The 14,389-nt window shown below is 35.4% G+C and overlaps 1 protein-coding gene across 1 annotated transcript; it reads right to left on the bottom strand.

Moving 5' to 3' along the window:
- Window positions 1-98: 98 nt before the first annotated feature.
- Window positions 99-6,779, bottom strand: LOC140823418 (phospholipase D gamma 1-like). The gene is made up of 10 exons (XM_073184755.1): window positions 4,535-6,779; window positions 4,244-4,360; window positions 3,000-3,194; window positions 2,221-2,469; window positions 2,056-2,124; window positions 1,819-1,966; window positions 1,597-1,745; window positions 1,342-1,512; window positions 737-934; window positions 99-598 (listed from the first exon to the last, which is right to left on the bottom strand). The coding sequence occupies exons 1-10, from the start codon at window positions 6,293-6,295 to the stop codon at window positions 305-307; spliced, it is 3,351 nt and encodes a 1,116-aa protein (XP_073040856.1). The 5' UTR covers window positions 6,296-6,779; the 3' UTR covers window positions 99-304.
- Window positions 6,780-14,389: the final 7,610 nt, after the last annotated feature.

Below are 14,389 nucleotides of genomic sequence, written 5' to 3'. Positions count from 1 at the left end.
TCCAAATGGACATGAACAATCTGTTACTTGAACAATTCCTGGACTTGCAGATCAAATGTATTGATTGTGCACTTCACAGAATGTATAATATACGTATCAAACTGTAAAACAAAGAAATTTTATGTCAAGTTATTAACATGAAATTCACAGATATCGAATGATCTAATCTACAAATATAACCATTAATATGTTACAAATCTGGACCGTGAATACACATCAAAGGCTAAAACAACTCATCACCTAATACTTTATACAACCAAAAATAATGAAAAAAAATCCCACTCAATACAAAATATATACAAATTCAGATTGTCAAATTTTCCTGAATGGCAAGGAATGATCCCACGATATTTCCTCCCACGTCAGGGAAAGTTTCACATCCAGGAAGGGACCTTACTTTACCTTTCTCATCAACGTCCACCGGATACTTCAGAAGGTGTCCCCTCAGCTCGGATACGTCGCTCGATGCAAATTGCTTCCAGTTAGCCTCACCCATTGATCTAACACGTCGAACACATTCCAAAGACTCTGGTTGGGTGAAGCAGTCCTCCAAAACTCCAAGATGCTCTGCCCAGAGAGACATTCGATATCCATATATCTAGAAAAAAAATTCAAGCATGGATAATTAAGTATCACTTTCTGTTTCTTCATGCAACGTCATACAAGGCATAGAATGTAGCTTGATAAGATTAATGTATGTTTTAACAGCGGTATTTGTAATTCTTCCACCGGTTACCTGTCCATGTGGACTCGATAATTTTCTTGCCCATGTGTAGTGAGGTTGATAAGCTCCCATTGCAATCTCTGTATCTCTAGTACCCTCCATTGATCGCTGATTAATATTTGCAGATCCCAGAATAACATACTCGTCGTCCACAATCATACCTTTAGAATGAACATAAATCATGAATCTTCTGTTTTTCCGGCTCAGTCCCTGAAACAAAAGATGACAGAGAACTTGAGCGTTAAAATATTCAGATATTAAATGCAGAGATGCACAGTGTCTGCTATCAGATACAACATATTTGCTGGATCTGGTATTTAATATTTCAGTAAAAATTGTAGCAAATAATAAGGTTATGGCTCAAATCTTTTATACCATACACACAATGTCTTGGGATTATATCAATTATATTCGTAGAACAGAACATTTCACGTTTTATAAAGAACAGTAGGAGCGCAAATAAAATCTTTTTAACTATATATCAACCCAAATACCATGTTTTTATGGTTGTGTGCACATAAGTAGCCACATATGACGACAGATGTAATTGTGGCTACTCAACATATCAATAAATTCAAACAAAGCTTATAACATATTGAGGGTGGAGAATAAAATACCTGTGGTGTGTTTGCAGCGGCGGGACTCTCAAATTGGTCATCTGGATTTGGAGCCTCACGGTTTCCAAGACAGTAGAAATTTAAATAATCTTGTGGTGAGTATGCATCCTCGAGCCCGACCTCCACCAGAGCTTTGTAGATAGTTTCATACATCATTTGCATTGTTTTATGCTGAAACAAGAATTTGGAACAAGGGTCACAAATCCACACACCCCAAAACAAATTATAAGCAGAATCAGAGGACTAAGTGTTAACCTGCCAAAACAAAATTCTTTGAGTCGCAGCTCCAGTTGGATTACCCTCTGGCCACATTGGGACGACAATATAAGCGGCAAACCTCTCATGGGCTCTAATTTTTTCAGCAATTTTTAGGGCAATTTCCATCGGAATCAAATTGTTAGCACCTGCATTGAAGCAAGACACTTTAAATTCTCATAGCCGAAGAACCAAATCAAATCCAAATGGACAATTCCTCACCAACGTCCTTGTACGAACTCCAGTTGTATGAAGACCCAATGAAGTATTGATTTTCAATATAAATGAAATGTTGGGCAGCTCGAATCGCCTTTACATATGCAGTATGTATGCTCATGTCTATAAGAACATTCTTCCCACATACCAAGTTCTATACCAAAGAAAACAAGATTTATTCAAAATGAAAAACTTTGATGCACACGCTAAAATTGGTATAAAAGAATCCCTTTTTCTGCTCACCCTCAATGTAGCTTCTTTAGGGTCCTTTGGGAATCCACTGACAGAATTCGAATCAATAGAACGGAACACCTTAAAACGGCAAAACAAAATAAGCACAAATCAATTCACATACATGTCAATTTGACATGATCTTGGAATCCCTAAGGTCCATTTATACTAGTTTACCTGCACATGCCAACCTTCGGGATGATCGTCAGTTAAACAAGGAGCTTCAGACATCCCCAAAATGTCAGGAATCCTTTCTATTCGAAGCAGGGCATCATCGCAGGACATCTTCAATTTTTTAATTCCATGGGGCTTCGAAGCTTTCATCCACCGTTCCTCAAAATTGGCCAGAACATCATATGCTGCGGGTCCATTAATTTTACAATGCAAATCATGCCATGGTTCTCTGGGACAACCTGTAACGTTCCCCTGTTCAAAACTGATTCAAGTCAAAATATAGTCCAACAGCAAATCATCTTAACTAGGTGACAACTCAAAAATTCAAATTATTTCAACTCACACTTTCACCACGTCAAAAGCGGACCTACCTAGGAGACTACAGAGCAGCCGTCCCTCAAAAAATAAACAAATTAATAAATTCTTTCAATTCATTAACTAGCTCCTCTCAATCTAAAATGACAATATGCAACACATAACACTGCACTAACAAGCCTGAAAGAAATGAAGTCTAAATTAAGCTCGAGAAAGCTATCTTTGTTTTTGAACCCACCTAACACTCATCTCCCTAGTTCCAATATCATCCAAGCTGATGTAAAGAAGTGGAATATGATAACATAACAAGAATAGATTGAGAGACTTTAGTTAGGTTATACATCAAGTGCATAAATATTCTCATCTCCTAATATCTCTTTAAAAAAGTTAGCACATTATGTTGTATCTCAAACAAAAACTTGAATATTTTCACAAAATAATGGTATGAGAAAAGGATAATAAATTACAGCATAAGTTGGGTTATGATAGTCCTCTGCATGTGTAGTTTGCAGCGTTCTAAATAAAGGATGATGAGGAGTATCATATCGCCCATCGCACAAATCCAATCCTCCCAAAAAGGCAATTATCCTTCTTCTGTTATTTCCAGCATCGGCATCCACTATCACAGTTTTCTGATGGTGTGTATAGATGACTCCAACTTCCTGCCATACAATTCTAAGATATTCATCACCAAAGTTCAAATATCATCATCATATCTAGAAATTTGAGGTGGATAATTTTACAAGATCAAAATACCGAGCAGTCGGTGGAAAAGAAACCTTTCACTTGAATTTGAAATGGGTACATGCCATTTGAGTTTCTTAATAAAGTAACTATAAAGCTAGCTTATGTTTAGATTTATGATAATGTGTCCAGCATAAATACATACCATGCAATAAATTAGAGCTAAAATACATACTTTGAATGTACAAGTATACAGATAAGTGTGCGTCACGGGGTAAATTAAAGAGCTTCTGCCATAGACATATAGCAAAGAACATAATGTGAATGTAAAAGATAAAATTTTGTGTTTTACCTCTATTATTTAGAAATCATTTTCACAAAATCCACTCTACCCATTAATTTAGTCAAAATTTAAGAAATGTCGATTAATATTTATTAGATAATTTAAAATATTTGGAAGATTAAATTTCACTACTGTATTAATTATGTGACGACAAAGTCTTTATTCCTTTATTCCCTTGATTGAAAGCTCTCCAAAATTCTTCTTGGGATTTATATACCTTATAAATACAAGTGCAAAGGCAAATATAAGTTCTTATTTTCATGTATTCCCCACAAGACGTTATTTTCAGCTCCAAAAATGAAAAAATTTCAGTTCAGCTAATATTCATCCTCGAACATTAGCAAATAACAAGAGTGTGACCTGTAGAATAAAGTACCAAATTGCTATCACGGACCTCATTTAAGAGAATATGGAACTTGTCATCCTTGAGCAGAAGGGGAACCATGTAAAAGTATATCCATTACCGCTAAAAAGATCATATACATGCTAACAAAAAAATAAGTCCCTGAAACAATACGAGGGAACCCATTCAAACTGATCAAGTACCAGGCAGTTGATTAGTCTGAAATACGCTCACACAAAGATAGAAGCAAAATTTTGTTACGCCTTCTGCCATGACTTAATATCGATAACCTAAAAACAAACCTAATTGGGAAAAAAATGGACAGTACATCTAAAGCATACCCTCTGCTTCATCCAACTATGACGCTTTCCAGCTACTCGAGGACAAAGCAGCACTTGCACAGAAGAATGTTTAAAGAAACGACGAGTTTCTTCATCATGAGTTTGCATGACTCCATCCTGAAAAGGTTGACATGAGAATGATTACAAAAATGAAATAATTCGTTTGCAAAGATACATGTACGAGATTAATTATCGAGATTCTGGACAAAAGTCAGATCACATTATTAGATGATACAGGTTTATTATTTGCAGGGTGATGACACAAATGCTTGGTGCAACGCAATTACTAACCGTTTTGTAACCCAGAATGCTTCTAGATGTAGGGTCATCCCAGACAAGAAGAAGCACTCTCACCCCTTCCTGAGACTTTAATTTTAGAAGATCTCCCAGAGAACAACTAGACATGGTACTATCATCCCTGACAAGTTTGACTTTATGCCACACTGACCATCCAGTAATATAAATCAAACGCTGAGCATGCCGTATTGCGTCAAAGATATCAAGCCAGCATTTCCCATGTACGTATTGCATCCCATTGTCGAGTTTAAGATTTGGGAGGCATTCATCAGGTACATGAGCATCTTGATAGAGAGTAACTGTTCCGCCTCTCCTAAGAGGAAAATATGTACCAGGGACTCCCGAATAGTCTGGGCCAGCTCCAATCCCATTATGGTAAATGCTCAGTTGCTCTATTGGATAATATTGAATCGATAAGCGCAGAAAAGCACCAGACTTGCAAGGCTTTCCATTGGCATTAAGGATTGGGAAAAGTCCCTGGATTTTCCCTCCTCCATATATATGCTCCAATGGGATTGAGACTGTTCCAATGTGCTGTGATCCCACAATATCATTGTCTTTCACAACAAAATGCACTTCAGCAGCGTAATGAGCTACTGGAACAATAAAATTTTGATTCCAAACAGGATTTTCACTATTGCTTATCACAAAAGTCCTTCCAATTGTGGCATCTGCTATCATTATGGAGACGTAGGGATCACTTGTGATCTGATGGCTTATTTGCCCTTCAATTTTGTTAGTCAGGTTTCCAGGTAACTTGTCGAACATATCCCCAATTGTTTTGTGGAACATATCCATGTTTGGGAGGTTTTTAGCTTCGTGAACCCACATATCCAAATTCCCATGTAAGAGCAAAACCTTTAAAGAAGCTTTAGGAGATGAAACTTGCACCAGCTGCATACTTGCGTTAAATGGCACATTGGTATGAGTAGGCGTGTGAGGAGATGCAGGAATAGAAGGGGACTCCACATGGCTAGTTGAAGTCAGTTCCCAACTCGAAGCCGAAGAATTTGGATACCCGTATATGGTTCCTGTGCCATGCATATTATTAGCCGTTGACATGGGTCCAGATTGGTACTTTGGAGGGGGACAAGCCACTGAAGAAGATGCAGTGGCTGGAAGAGAAGCAGGTGCAGATGGCTTATTATAATTGTCAGACAAATTCATATTTGCCATCAGACCATCAACAGTCGGATAAAGTGGAGAGTTGTTTGTCTTACTACCATCAGGAGGAACATAATTCGTCACTGAACCAGCCACAGATGATGAACTATGTGAGTAATGGTGGTGAGAGGAGTACTCACTGCTTGCACTTGGAGGATCATTGAATTGAACATCTGTGGGATGCAATCTCCCTGACCCTGATTGTTCATGATGGGGGTAATGGAAAGAACCATGCGAGAAACTACCAAAAGTATAAAGGGGAGGCTGTGGGGGAGCGGAAGGAGGAGGATACTGATGAGGATGGGAATTATAGTCTACCCACTGGTGAGGAATAGGAGCAGGGCCAGGTGCTGGAGCTGGCGGTGGACCTGGATATGGCGAATTCACGGCCCCGGTATGAAAACTGTTGTAAGAGGTTGGATAATGGGAATATTGTGCATAAAGGTCTGGACCAGAAACAGGTGGGGGATGGGCTAGGTGCGGAGCCAAATTCGGAGGTGGGTATGGATTCGGCGAAGTCGGAACATGAGCATAGCCATAAGCTGGATTATAGGAGTACGGATTTGGAGGATAATTGTTATTGCTATCCATTTACACCCAAAAGAAATGGTTCACAGCTTCGTAATCTTTGTGAAACGCATCAAGATTGCAATTTCGCAACATAAAACTCGAAACACTGCAAATTTATCAACAAAATGCCACCCAAGAAGTATATTTCCTCAACTGAATCAACATATGTATAATTGCTAACAGGCGAAGAAATCTAATGGGTTCTTGTAAAATCCAAAGCTCCTCCCCTTACACAGATAATAATCGAATGACAGGCAAAGCGATCAAATGGGCTCTAGCTAATATCTTCCAACAATTCAATAAATGACTGGAATTCGATCAATACAGAATGGGATTAAGTACCTTCACAGAATCCCTGAAAATCTTGACACAAATTCCGAGATTCTAGAACCCGTATTGAAGAATTTAATTTAACAAATTATGTGAAACGAGCCAGGTGAAATTGCCACACGTAAACGTGTTGCTCGGTAATTAGAAATATCAAGAAACTTCTCACCTGCTGTTCCGGGTTACATCTTGACCGTCGGATGCTTCGAGGATGCCTACATTGCCAGTTTTAGGCGGTTACCCACTTATGGTCTTTGGCCTATTAACTTCCACGCAGGACATCTAATTGGCAATGGACAACGTTATGCTTGTCGTCTAGCATTTATGTATGACATGTGAGATTTACCTAAATTTTATATACTTTCACACACACACACACACACATATATATATAAACACACACACACACACACACACACACATATATATATATATATATATATATATATATCATACAACAAAACTTCACTTTATAGTTAGTTTAGATTGGCTTCTGGACTTTTTTATTATAGCTGTTTGTTTCTACTATGTCAACGTAGTTCTAACTAATTTTTTTATTACCTGAGTCCTTGGGCATTTATTCTATCTTCTGGCTAATATAATAAATCACATTAAGAAAATCATGTATGATATACTCGTCCGATAAAGTATCGGCATGAAAAATCTAACTCATGAATATTAGTCATTTGTTCACCTACTCTACTAACTCAGTCTCTCCTCCCTTGGTTCGTTCTTTCGATAGATCGATCCACATATGTTCAAAGTTCACATAATTTCGTGACCAAACTTATGAATCAATCATAATTACTTATCTTTCAGAATAAATTTTTGCTTTTCACTTGTTTCACGGAATAAAGTTTGTATTACAAGGTTTGAGCTAGTTTAAACTCTAAACGATTTTATTAAACAACTCTAAATGAAAAATAAAATTCAAGAAGCGACTAATTTTGTACATCTAAAGATACATTAAAATAGATAAAAGAGTGATACTACATATACATCAAAATTTATACAAAAAATCTGACATCATATACAAAAAAACAAAAAAAAAACAAATCGATTCAAAAACTTTATTTGTCAAAATATCATGATATATTAAATATAAAATCTTATAATATAATTACTGTAAATATCGATTTACGATATATTTAAAATATTTTTAGTATTATATTGTATAAATTTCAGTTACTCTACACGTACACGTAGCCTCATCAAATGGCTAAAAGTATATAAAGAAGTCTAATAGATGGCCCTTATGTTTCTACTTAACAACCTAAGTATTAAGTTAGTAACAATGTCAAATCTAAATTAATGTTTTTAATTTTTTATTAAACTATCCTTCGAACCAAACGTAGCCTTTTAATATTATCTTGTATAAATTTCAGTTACTCTACACGTACACATAGCCTCATCAAATGGCTAAAAGTATATAAAGAAGTCTAATAGATGGCCCTTATGTTTCTACTTAACAACCTAAGTATTAAGTTAGTAACAATTTGAATATGTATATTTTAATACTTGAATTAGATATATTTGAGCATGAGTTCATTTACACTATACTCAAGGTCCGTTCGTCCATTCGGTGTGCTGGATAAATCTGATGTTCGCCTCGTTTATTAAAAGCCCAAATAAAAAAACAAATTAAGTCATATTTCTTGGGAGTTGTCATCCCTTCGACCCACCCCTTGTGATAGGGGAACGGTAACAAAGACAAGACAACGAAATTAGTTACACACTTGTCCATCTCCTTCTACAAGCAAACTCACTATTTCTCAGAAATCCACTCAGCTGCAGTGAAGGTTCCAGTAGAAATAAGTATTGAAAATTTTCAATTTTCATTTTTTGTTCTCCTATCGTCAATATACATTTATTTCCTTTTCACACCTATTCGGAAAAAAAGTTGGCAAAAATTTGTGTGAAACGATATCACAGGTCGTATTTTGTGAGACATATCTCTTATTTGGGTCATCTGTGAAAAAATATTACTTTTTATACTAAGAGTATTACTTTTTTATTGTGAATATCGTTAAGGTTGACCCGTTTCACCTATAAAAATTCGTGAGACCGTCACAAGAGACCTACTCTCAATAAATTATCTGACAATTATCATATCATTCAAATCAAACGTTACCTAAATAATATTATTTGGGTGTGATACTATTGTTTGTAAACCCGACTGACCGATCGGGAACCGGCCACAAGTCCGATCCAGACCTAGTTTAAAAATCATATCTACGATCAAACTGGTGAGAACATGTCAATATCGGCTAGGGGTGAGCAAAAATTCGGTTAAACCGATTTAACCGAACGAACCGAATTAATTAAAAAAATCGGTTCGGTTAATTCGGAAGTTCGGTTTTGAGATTTTAACAAATCGGTTAATTCGGTTAATTCGGTTCGGTTTCGGTTGTATTATAAAAATTCGGTTTAACCGAAAAAACCGATTTGTAATTTATATTAATTTAAATTATAAATGGGTAATTAGAAATTAATGGTAATGAAGCCCAACTTTTAATGTATGGGCCAAACCGATTTGTCAACCCATTATCATTTCATTTGACCTAACCTAATTGAATTTGAGAAGGCATCGTCGCATCACTTAAATTCCACGCAGATCGGCAGACGGGCTTCGAAGGTGACGGATGACTGGATGAGTGCGGGAGAACAACGAAAACAATCTGGCCAGAGCCCAGAGGTGACAAACTGACAATGTTGGTTTTATTTATTAGTACAAGTGTTCTTGCATCATTTCTTTTCATTTTTTGTGGACTTTCAATTTCTTGAAGAAGTATGTTTTCTTCTGAAATTTTTTCCGTTGATTTGCTCTTCATGTGCTGTTCTAGTGTTCTTGCATCACCTCTTTGCTGCTTCTTCGGGCTCTTGGATCGGTTTAGTCATCGAAAATTCGAAATTGATCACAGCACTCTGATTCAACAGCTATAAAACCCCAAAAGATTGTCCTGTTTTAACATAATATAAAAAAATTCCATTGGGTGTTTCTGCCTGACGAATGCTTCCAATAACTTAGGTAGAGGCTGACTGTGTTAAAAAAATGTTTCCTAATAAAGGTGTTCTGCTCCAGAGTAATGGTTAGGGCAATCCCCAAAGTGCATGCGCCTATGGCTAGAATACTGAGAAGAATAATGTTACAAGATAGAAAATTATGTCTGAGTAGCTATGTCCTTTTAGAAAACAGAGAACCGAGTCCATCTTCGGTCTCCTCCATGATAAGTTAATGAAGCATGTTGGCTTCTAAGCAGTGTGTCACCATAGAACCAAGATTACACAACCAATAAGCAACGAATGCTTCCAATTCGAAATGACTTCCTGTAGATAAAGTATTAATTACAAATATATTCAACCTTGGATATAACAGCAAGAATTCAGATTACACAACCAATAAACTGAACCCAAAATGTAGCAGTAGCACCTCATTCGTAACAACTTTTGAGTGTTGTTCTATACTTTGTTGAAGTTATTTTTCTTACTTTCTTAGTTTCATTCCCACTCTTAGATTCAGTTGCAGCTTGTGCATGGTATCGTGATACATCATTTTAAATAATGTGTTGCATAAAGTTTGATTCGGTAACCATTAAGTCTTTGAGGCATAAAAAAAAATTCAAGATTGATTTGTTATTTGTTATTTTGATGAAAAATTTTATAATTTAATTGTAGATGTCAAGGCAAGAAGATATATCAATTATGGATATTGATGATAGTTGTTCCATTCCACAACCTTCAACTGGAACAGAAACATGTGTGAATTCTAAAGTGAAGGCAACCAAACGAAAAGCAATGAAACCAAGAAGTGAGGTATGGGAGCATTTCACAAAATTTTCCACTTCTGAAAATGAAATTAAAGCTAAATGCAAGTATTGTGAGAAGGAATTTTATTGTGATCCATATAAAAATGGAACAGCGAGTTTGAGGACACATATGAATTCTTGTAGAAAAAACCCACGTGTTATTGAGACTAATCAAGCACAGTTAAGTCTACAACAAGGTGCATGTTTAACTACTTGGAAATTTGATCAAGAAGTATGTAGGAAAGCTTTGGCTAGAATGATTGTGGTTGATGAACTCCCTTTCAAATTTGTAGAAGGGGATGGATTTAAAAAGTTTATGGCTATAACATGTCCAAAGTTTCGAATCCCTTCAAGATGGACAGTTGCACGTGATATTGTTGATTTATATGAAGTTGAGAGAGAAAGGTTAAAAAGTTTCTTCAAAAATTCATCACAAAGAGTTTGTTTGACAACAGATACATGGACATCGATTCAGAAGATCAATTATATGTGTCTGACAGCTCACTTTATTGATAAAAATTGGACTTTACAAAAAAAGATTATTAATTTTTGTCCGGTTACAAGTCATAAAGGTGAGTCCATTAGTTTAGCAATTGAGACATGCTTAAGGGATTGGGGAATTGACAAAATTTTGACGATTACGGTTGACAATGCAAGTTCGAATGATGTCGCAATCAATAATTTGAAAAGAAAGATGGCAAATTGGGATTCTACTATCTTAAAGGGAGAATGCATTCATATGAGGTGTGTAGCTCACATAATCAATTTGATTGTTGTTGATGGCTTGAAAGATATGAGTGAGTCGGTGACAAGGGTCAGAGATGCAGTGAAATATGTTAAACAATCTCCTTCTAGATTAAATAAGTTTAAAGAATGTGTGAAGATTGAAAAAATTGAAAGCAAGAATTCTTTATGTCTTGACGTATCAACAAGATGGAACTCAACTTTCTTAATGTTGAATGTAGCTCAAAAATTTGAAAGGGCTTTCGAAAGATTTGATGAACAAGATCCATGTTACAAATTGGATCTTCAACTCACAAAATGGATTGATGTTGTGAATGATGGTGGGGAGATGGTACTCGGTGCAGATGGTAGACCTAAAAAAGAAATTAGAACTTTTGATGGGAGGCCTACTAGTGTCGATTGGGAAAATGTTAGGACTTTTGCTGCTTTATTGCAAGTATTTTATGAACTAACTTTGAAAGTTTCAGGTTCATTATATGTCACATCCAATACTTTTGCACATGAGATTAGTTTCATTCACACAATATTGAAAGAGTGGAAAGAAAGTGACGATTTTGGTGTATATTCTATGGGAGTTAAAATGAAAAAAAATTTGACAAGTACTATGGAGATCCCGAGAAAATGAATAATTTACTCTATGTTGCGGTGGTGCTCGATCCAAGACACAAATTGGATTTTGTTGAATTCATGTTGTTAGAGTTGTATGGAGATGAAATGGGTGCCAGAGTAGGAAAGACAGTAAAACAAACTTTGCTTTCTTTGTATAAAAATTACAAGGAGAAGATGGAGCCTCAAGGAAGCAAATCAAAAGTGTTATCTATTCAACAAGTAAGTGACGTTGAGCAACAAAGTGCAAGTCAAACAGATTTAAAAAGACAATCAATTCTTGAGAAGTACAAAAAGCAAAAAGCACAGAGTTTTGGTGATGATAATATTTCAGAATTGGACAGATATCTAAATGAGATGGTTGAGGAGTATTCTGAAAATTTTGATATTTTGGGATGGTGGAAGCAAAATTGTCATAGATTTCCCATACTTTCTGAAGTTGCTCGTGATGTGTTGGCTATTCAAATATCAACTGTTGCTTCAGAATCTGCTTTTAGTACTGGTGGCCGAGTACTTGATTGTTTTAGGAGTTCATTGACTCCTAAGATAGTGGAAAGCCTTGTTTGCACACAAGATTGGCTCCGTTCATGCCCAATATCAATCAATGTTGAAGAGACTTTGGAGGATATGGAAAGTCTAGAAGATCGTAAGTTTTTTTTATAAAAATGTTATTGTCATTATTTTTTTATTTCTATAAACTTCTAATTTATTTTACTTGTATGTCTTACTTTCTTTTTCAGATATAGAAAAACTTGGGTTGGACTCATCTTCCTCAACAATACCTGTGGATAAATCATAAATGAAATACGTAAGTGAGAATGATAAATGAAACGTTTTGTCATGTATTTTATTATGCTCTCTGTTTCATCTCTGTATTACTTTTTTTTTGTCATGTATTTTGAAACTGCATAATGACATTCAAAGTTGTGGATACGAGGACGTGAAGATTATGTGGGGATTGCAATATGTGAATCTTTTCATGATCAACGTGGGATATATTATTTTAGCTGGCCAGGCTCTTAAGGTAAATTTTCCCTTTGTTTTGGTTGATTTCCCCAATCACAGGCATTGATTCTTGAATATTTCAATGGTCCAGTACATAGGCGGTTTTGGAGGAATATTTCATGGTCCAACACCCATTCAAACCATGAAGGAGCAGCAGTGTCCTTTTCTTAAAATCAAACTTGATGAAGAGAAGCTCTCCAACTATTGCACAATAATATATATTATGATGCGAGACTTGATTTCCTTCGAGATAGTCATGCACTCATGCTTACATTTTGGTGATTGTAATATCTTCAAGTTTGTATCGTTTATGTTTTATCGTAATATCTTCAAGTTTGATTGTAATATCTTCGAGTTTGTATCGTTCAAGATAGTCATGCAGTCATGTTTTCTTTTTTTTTTTTTTATAATTCACATTTTTTAAAAAAAAAATCGGTTATTTCGGTCACCGACCGAAATAACCGAATTAAAAATCGGTTCGGTTAATTCGGTTATTATGTTCAATTCGGTCGGTTCGGTTTTCCTGAAATTAAATCGGTTAAATCGGTTATTGGTCTATTCGGTTCGGTCGGTGACCGAATAGACCGATTGCACACCCCTAATATCGGCCAAGAGGCGATACAAGTTCACCACCTTTTTAATTTTTTAAGAATTGATTATTTTCATATATTTATTTTTAAAAAAATTATTTTTCATATTTTAAATTGTATTATATATATATATAATTATTTGGATTTTAAAATTTGTTATATAATATAACATTTTTTCGATTCGACTATCTCGTTGAACGGTCAACTAATTGAACTATTTTAATAAAATAAAACGATTCGATTCAATTATAAAATATGGGGAAATTGCTTAAAAATTTCTAAACCCAAACTTAACTTGCCCCTAACTCCCTATACATCAAAAACTCTCTTTTAACTCCCTAAACCTATAAAATAGACAAAATTAACCTTATTCTCTAGTTTCTTTTAATTGATCATCCGCGCTTTCAAAATGGTATCAGAGCTTTAGGTGGATTTATTTCAAACACAAATTTTATTATCACTAGTAACTAATTGTATGAGAAGGAGAATTTTGAAAAAATTATGAATACGAACTTCGGTTCGAGAAAAATAATTTACAAGGAATATTTCAGAATTTTGGAATATAAACAAGTGCATCTAACTATTGTTAGATATCAGAAATAGAAAGGGAAGCTACTGCACCCTCAGGTAAAATCTCAGGTAAACTTATGATTCAAACAAATAAGTTTCTGGAGATAGTTCCAGATTCCTCTAAGTTCTCTTCAGATCTTAGAAAATTCAGAAGACAGTACAAAATTATGGCAATATGCTATATTTTGTACCACAACGAGTTGAGAAAATCATTGAAACACATGAAGAAATTCTTGAAATATTAAAGGATATTCAAACAAGAATTCAGAAACTGGAACAACAACCCAGTTCCAGTTAGTTCCAGTAGACGAACTTCAGGAGGTTGGTTACCACCATCCTTTGGTACTGAACCTTTGTTACATCAACAAGGGAAGGCCAGAGTGGTGTCAAAACTTTTGACTGAAGAAGAAAAGATGATCAATCTAATCAAGTCTGTCTCAGAAAAGAAATTGATCTGATGACAACTT

This window comes from Primulina eburnea, chromosome 2 (genome assembly GCF_022965805.1).
Source record: "Primulina eburnea isolate SZY01 chromosome 2, ASM2296580v1, whole genome shotgun sequence".
In the NCBI taxonomy this organism is placed as follows: domain Eukaryota; kingdom Viridiplantae; phylum Streptophyta; class Magnoliopsida; order Lamiales; family Gesneriaceae; genus Primulina; species Primulina eburnea.
The sequence above is the reverse complement of the archived record's forward strand: the minus strand, read 5'-3'. Positions and strand labels throughout refer to the sequence as shown.

What these genes read in the sequence shown, in the direction of transcription:
- LOC140823418 (XM_073184755.1), bottom strand. Translation starts at nt 6,295, where the DNA reads ATGGATAGCAATAACAATTATCCTCCAAATCCGTACTCCTATAATCCA. An exon ending in ATCATAACCCAACTTATGCT is followed by an intron (nt 2,470 to 2,999) that starts GTAATTTATTAT and finishes AGTTTTGAACAG; the next exon opens with GGGAACGTTACAGGTTGTCC. An exon ending in CCGAAGGTTGGCATGTGCAG is followed by an intron (nt 2,125 to 2,220) that starts GTAAACTAGTAT and finishes TGCCGTTTTAAG; the next exon opens with GTGTTCCGTTCTATTGATTC.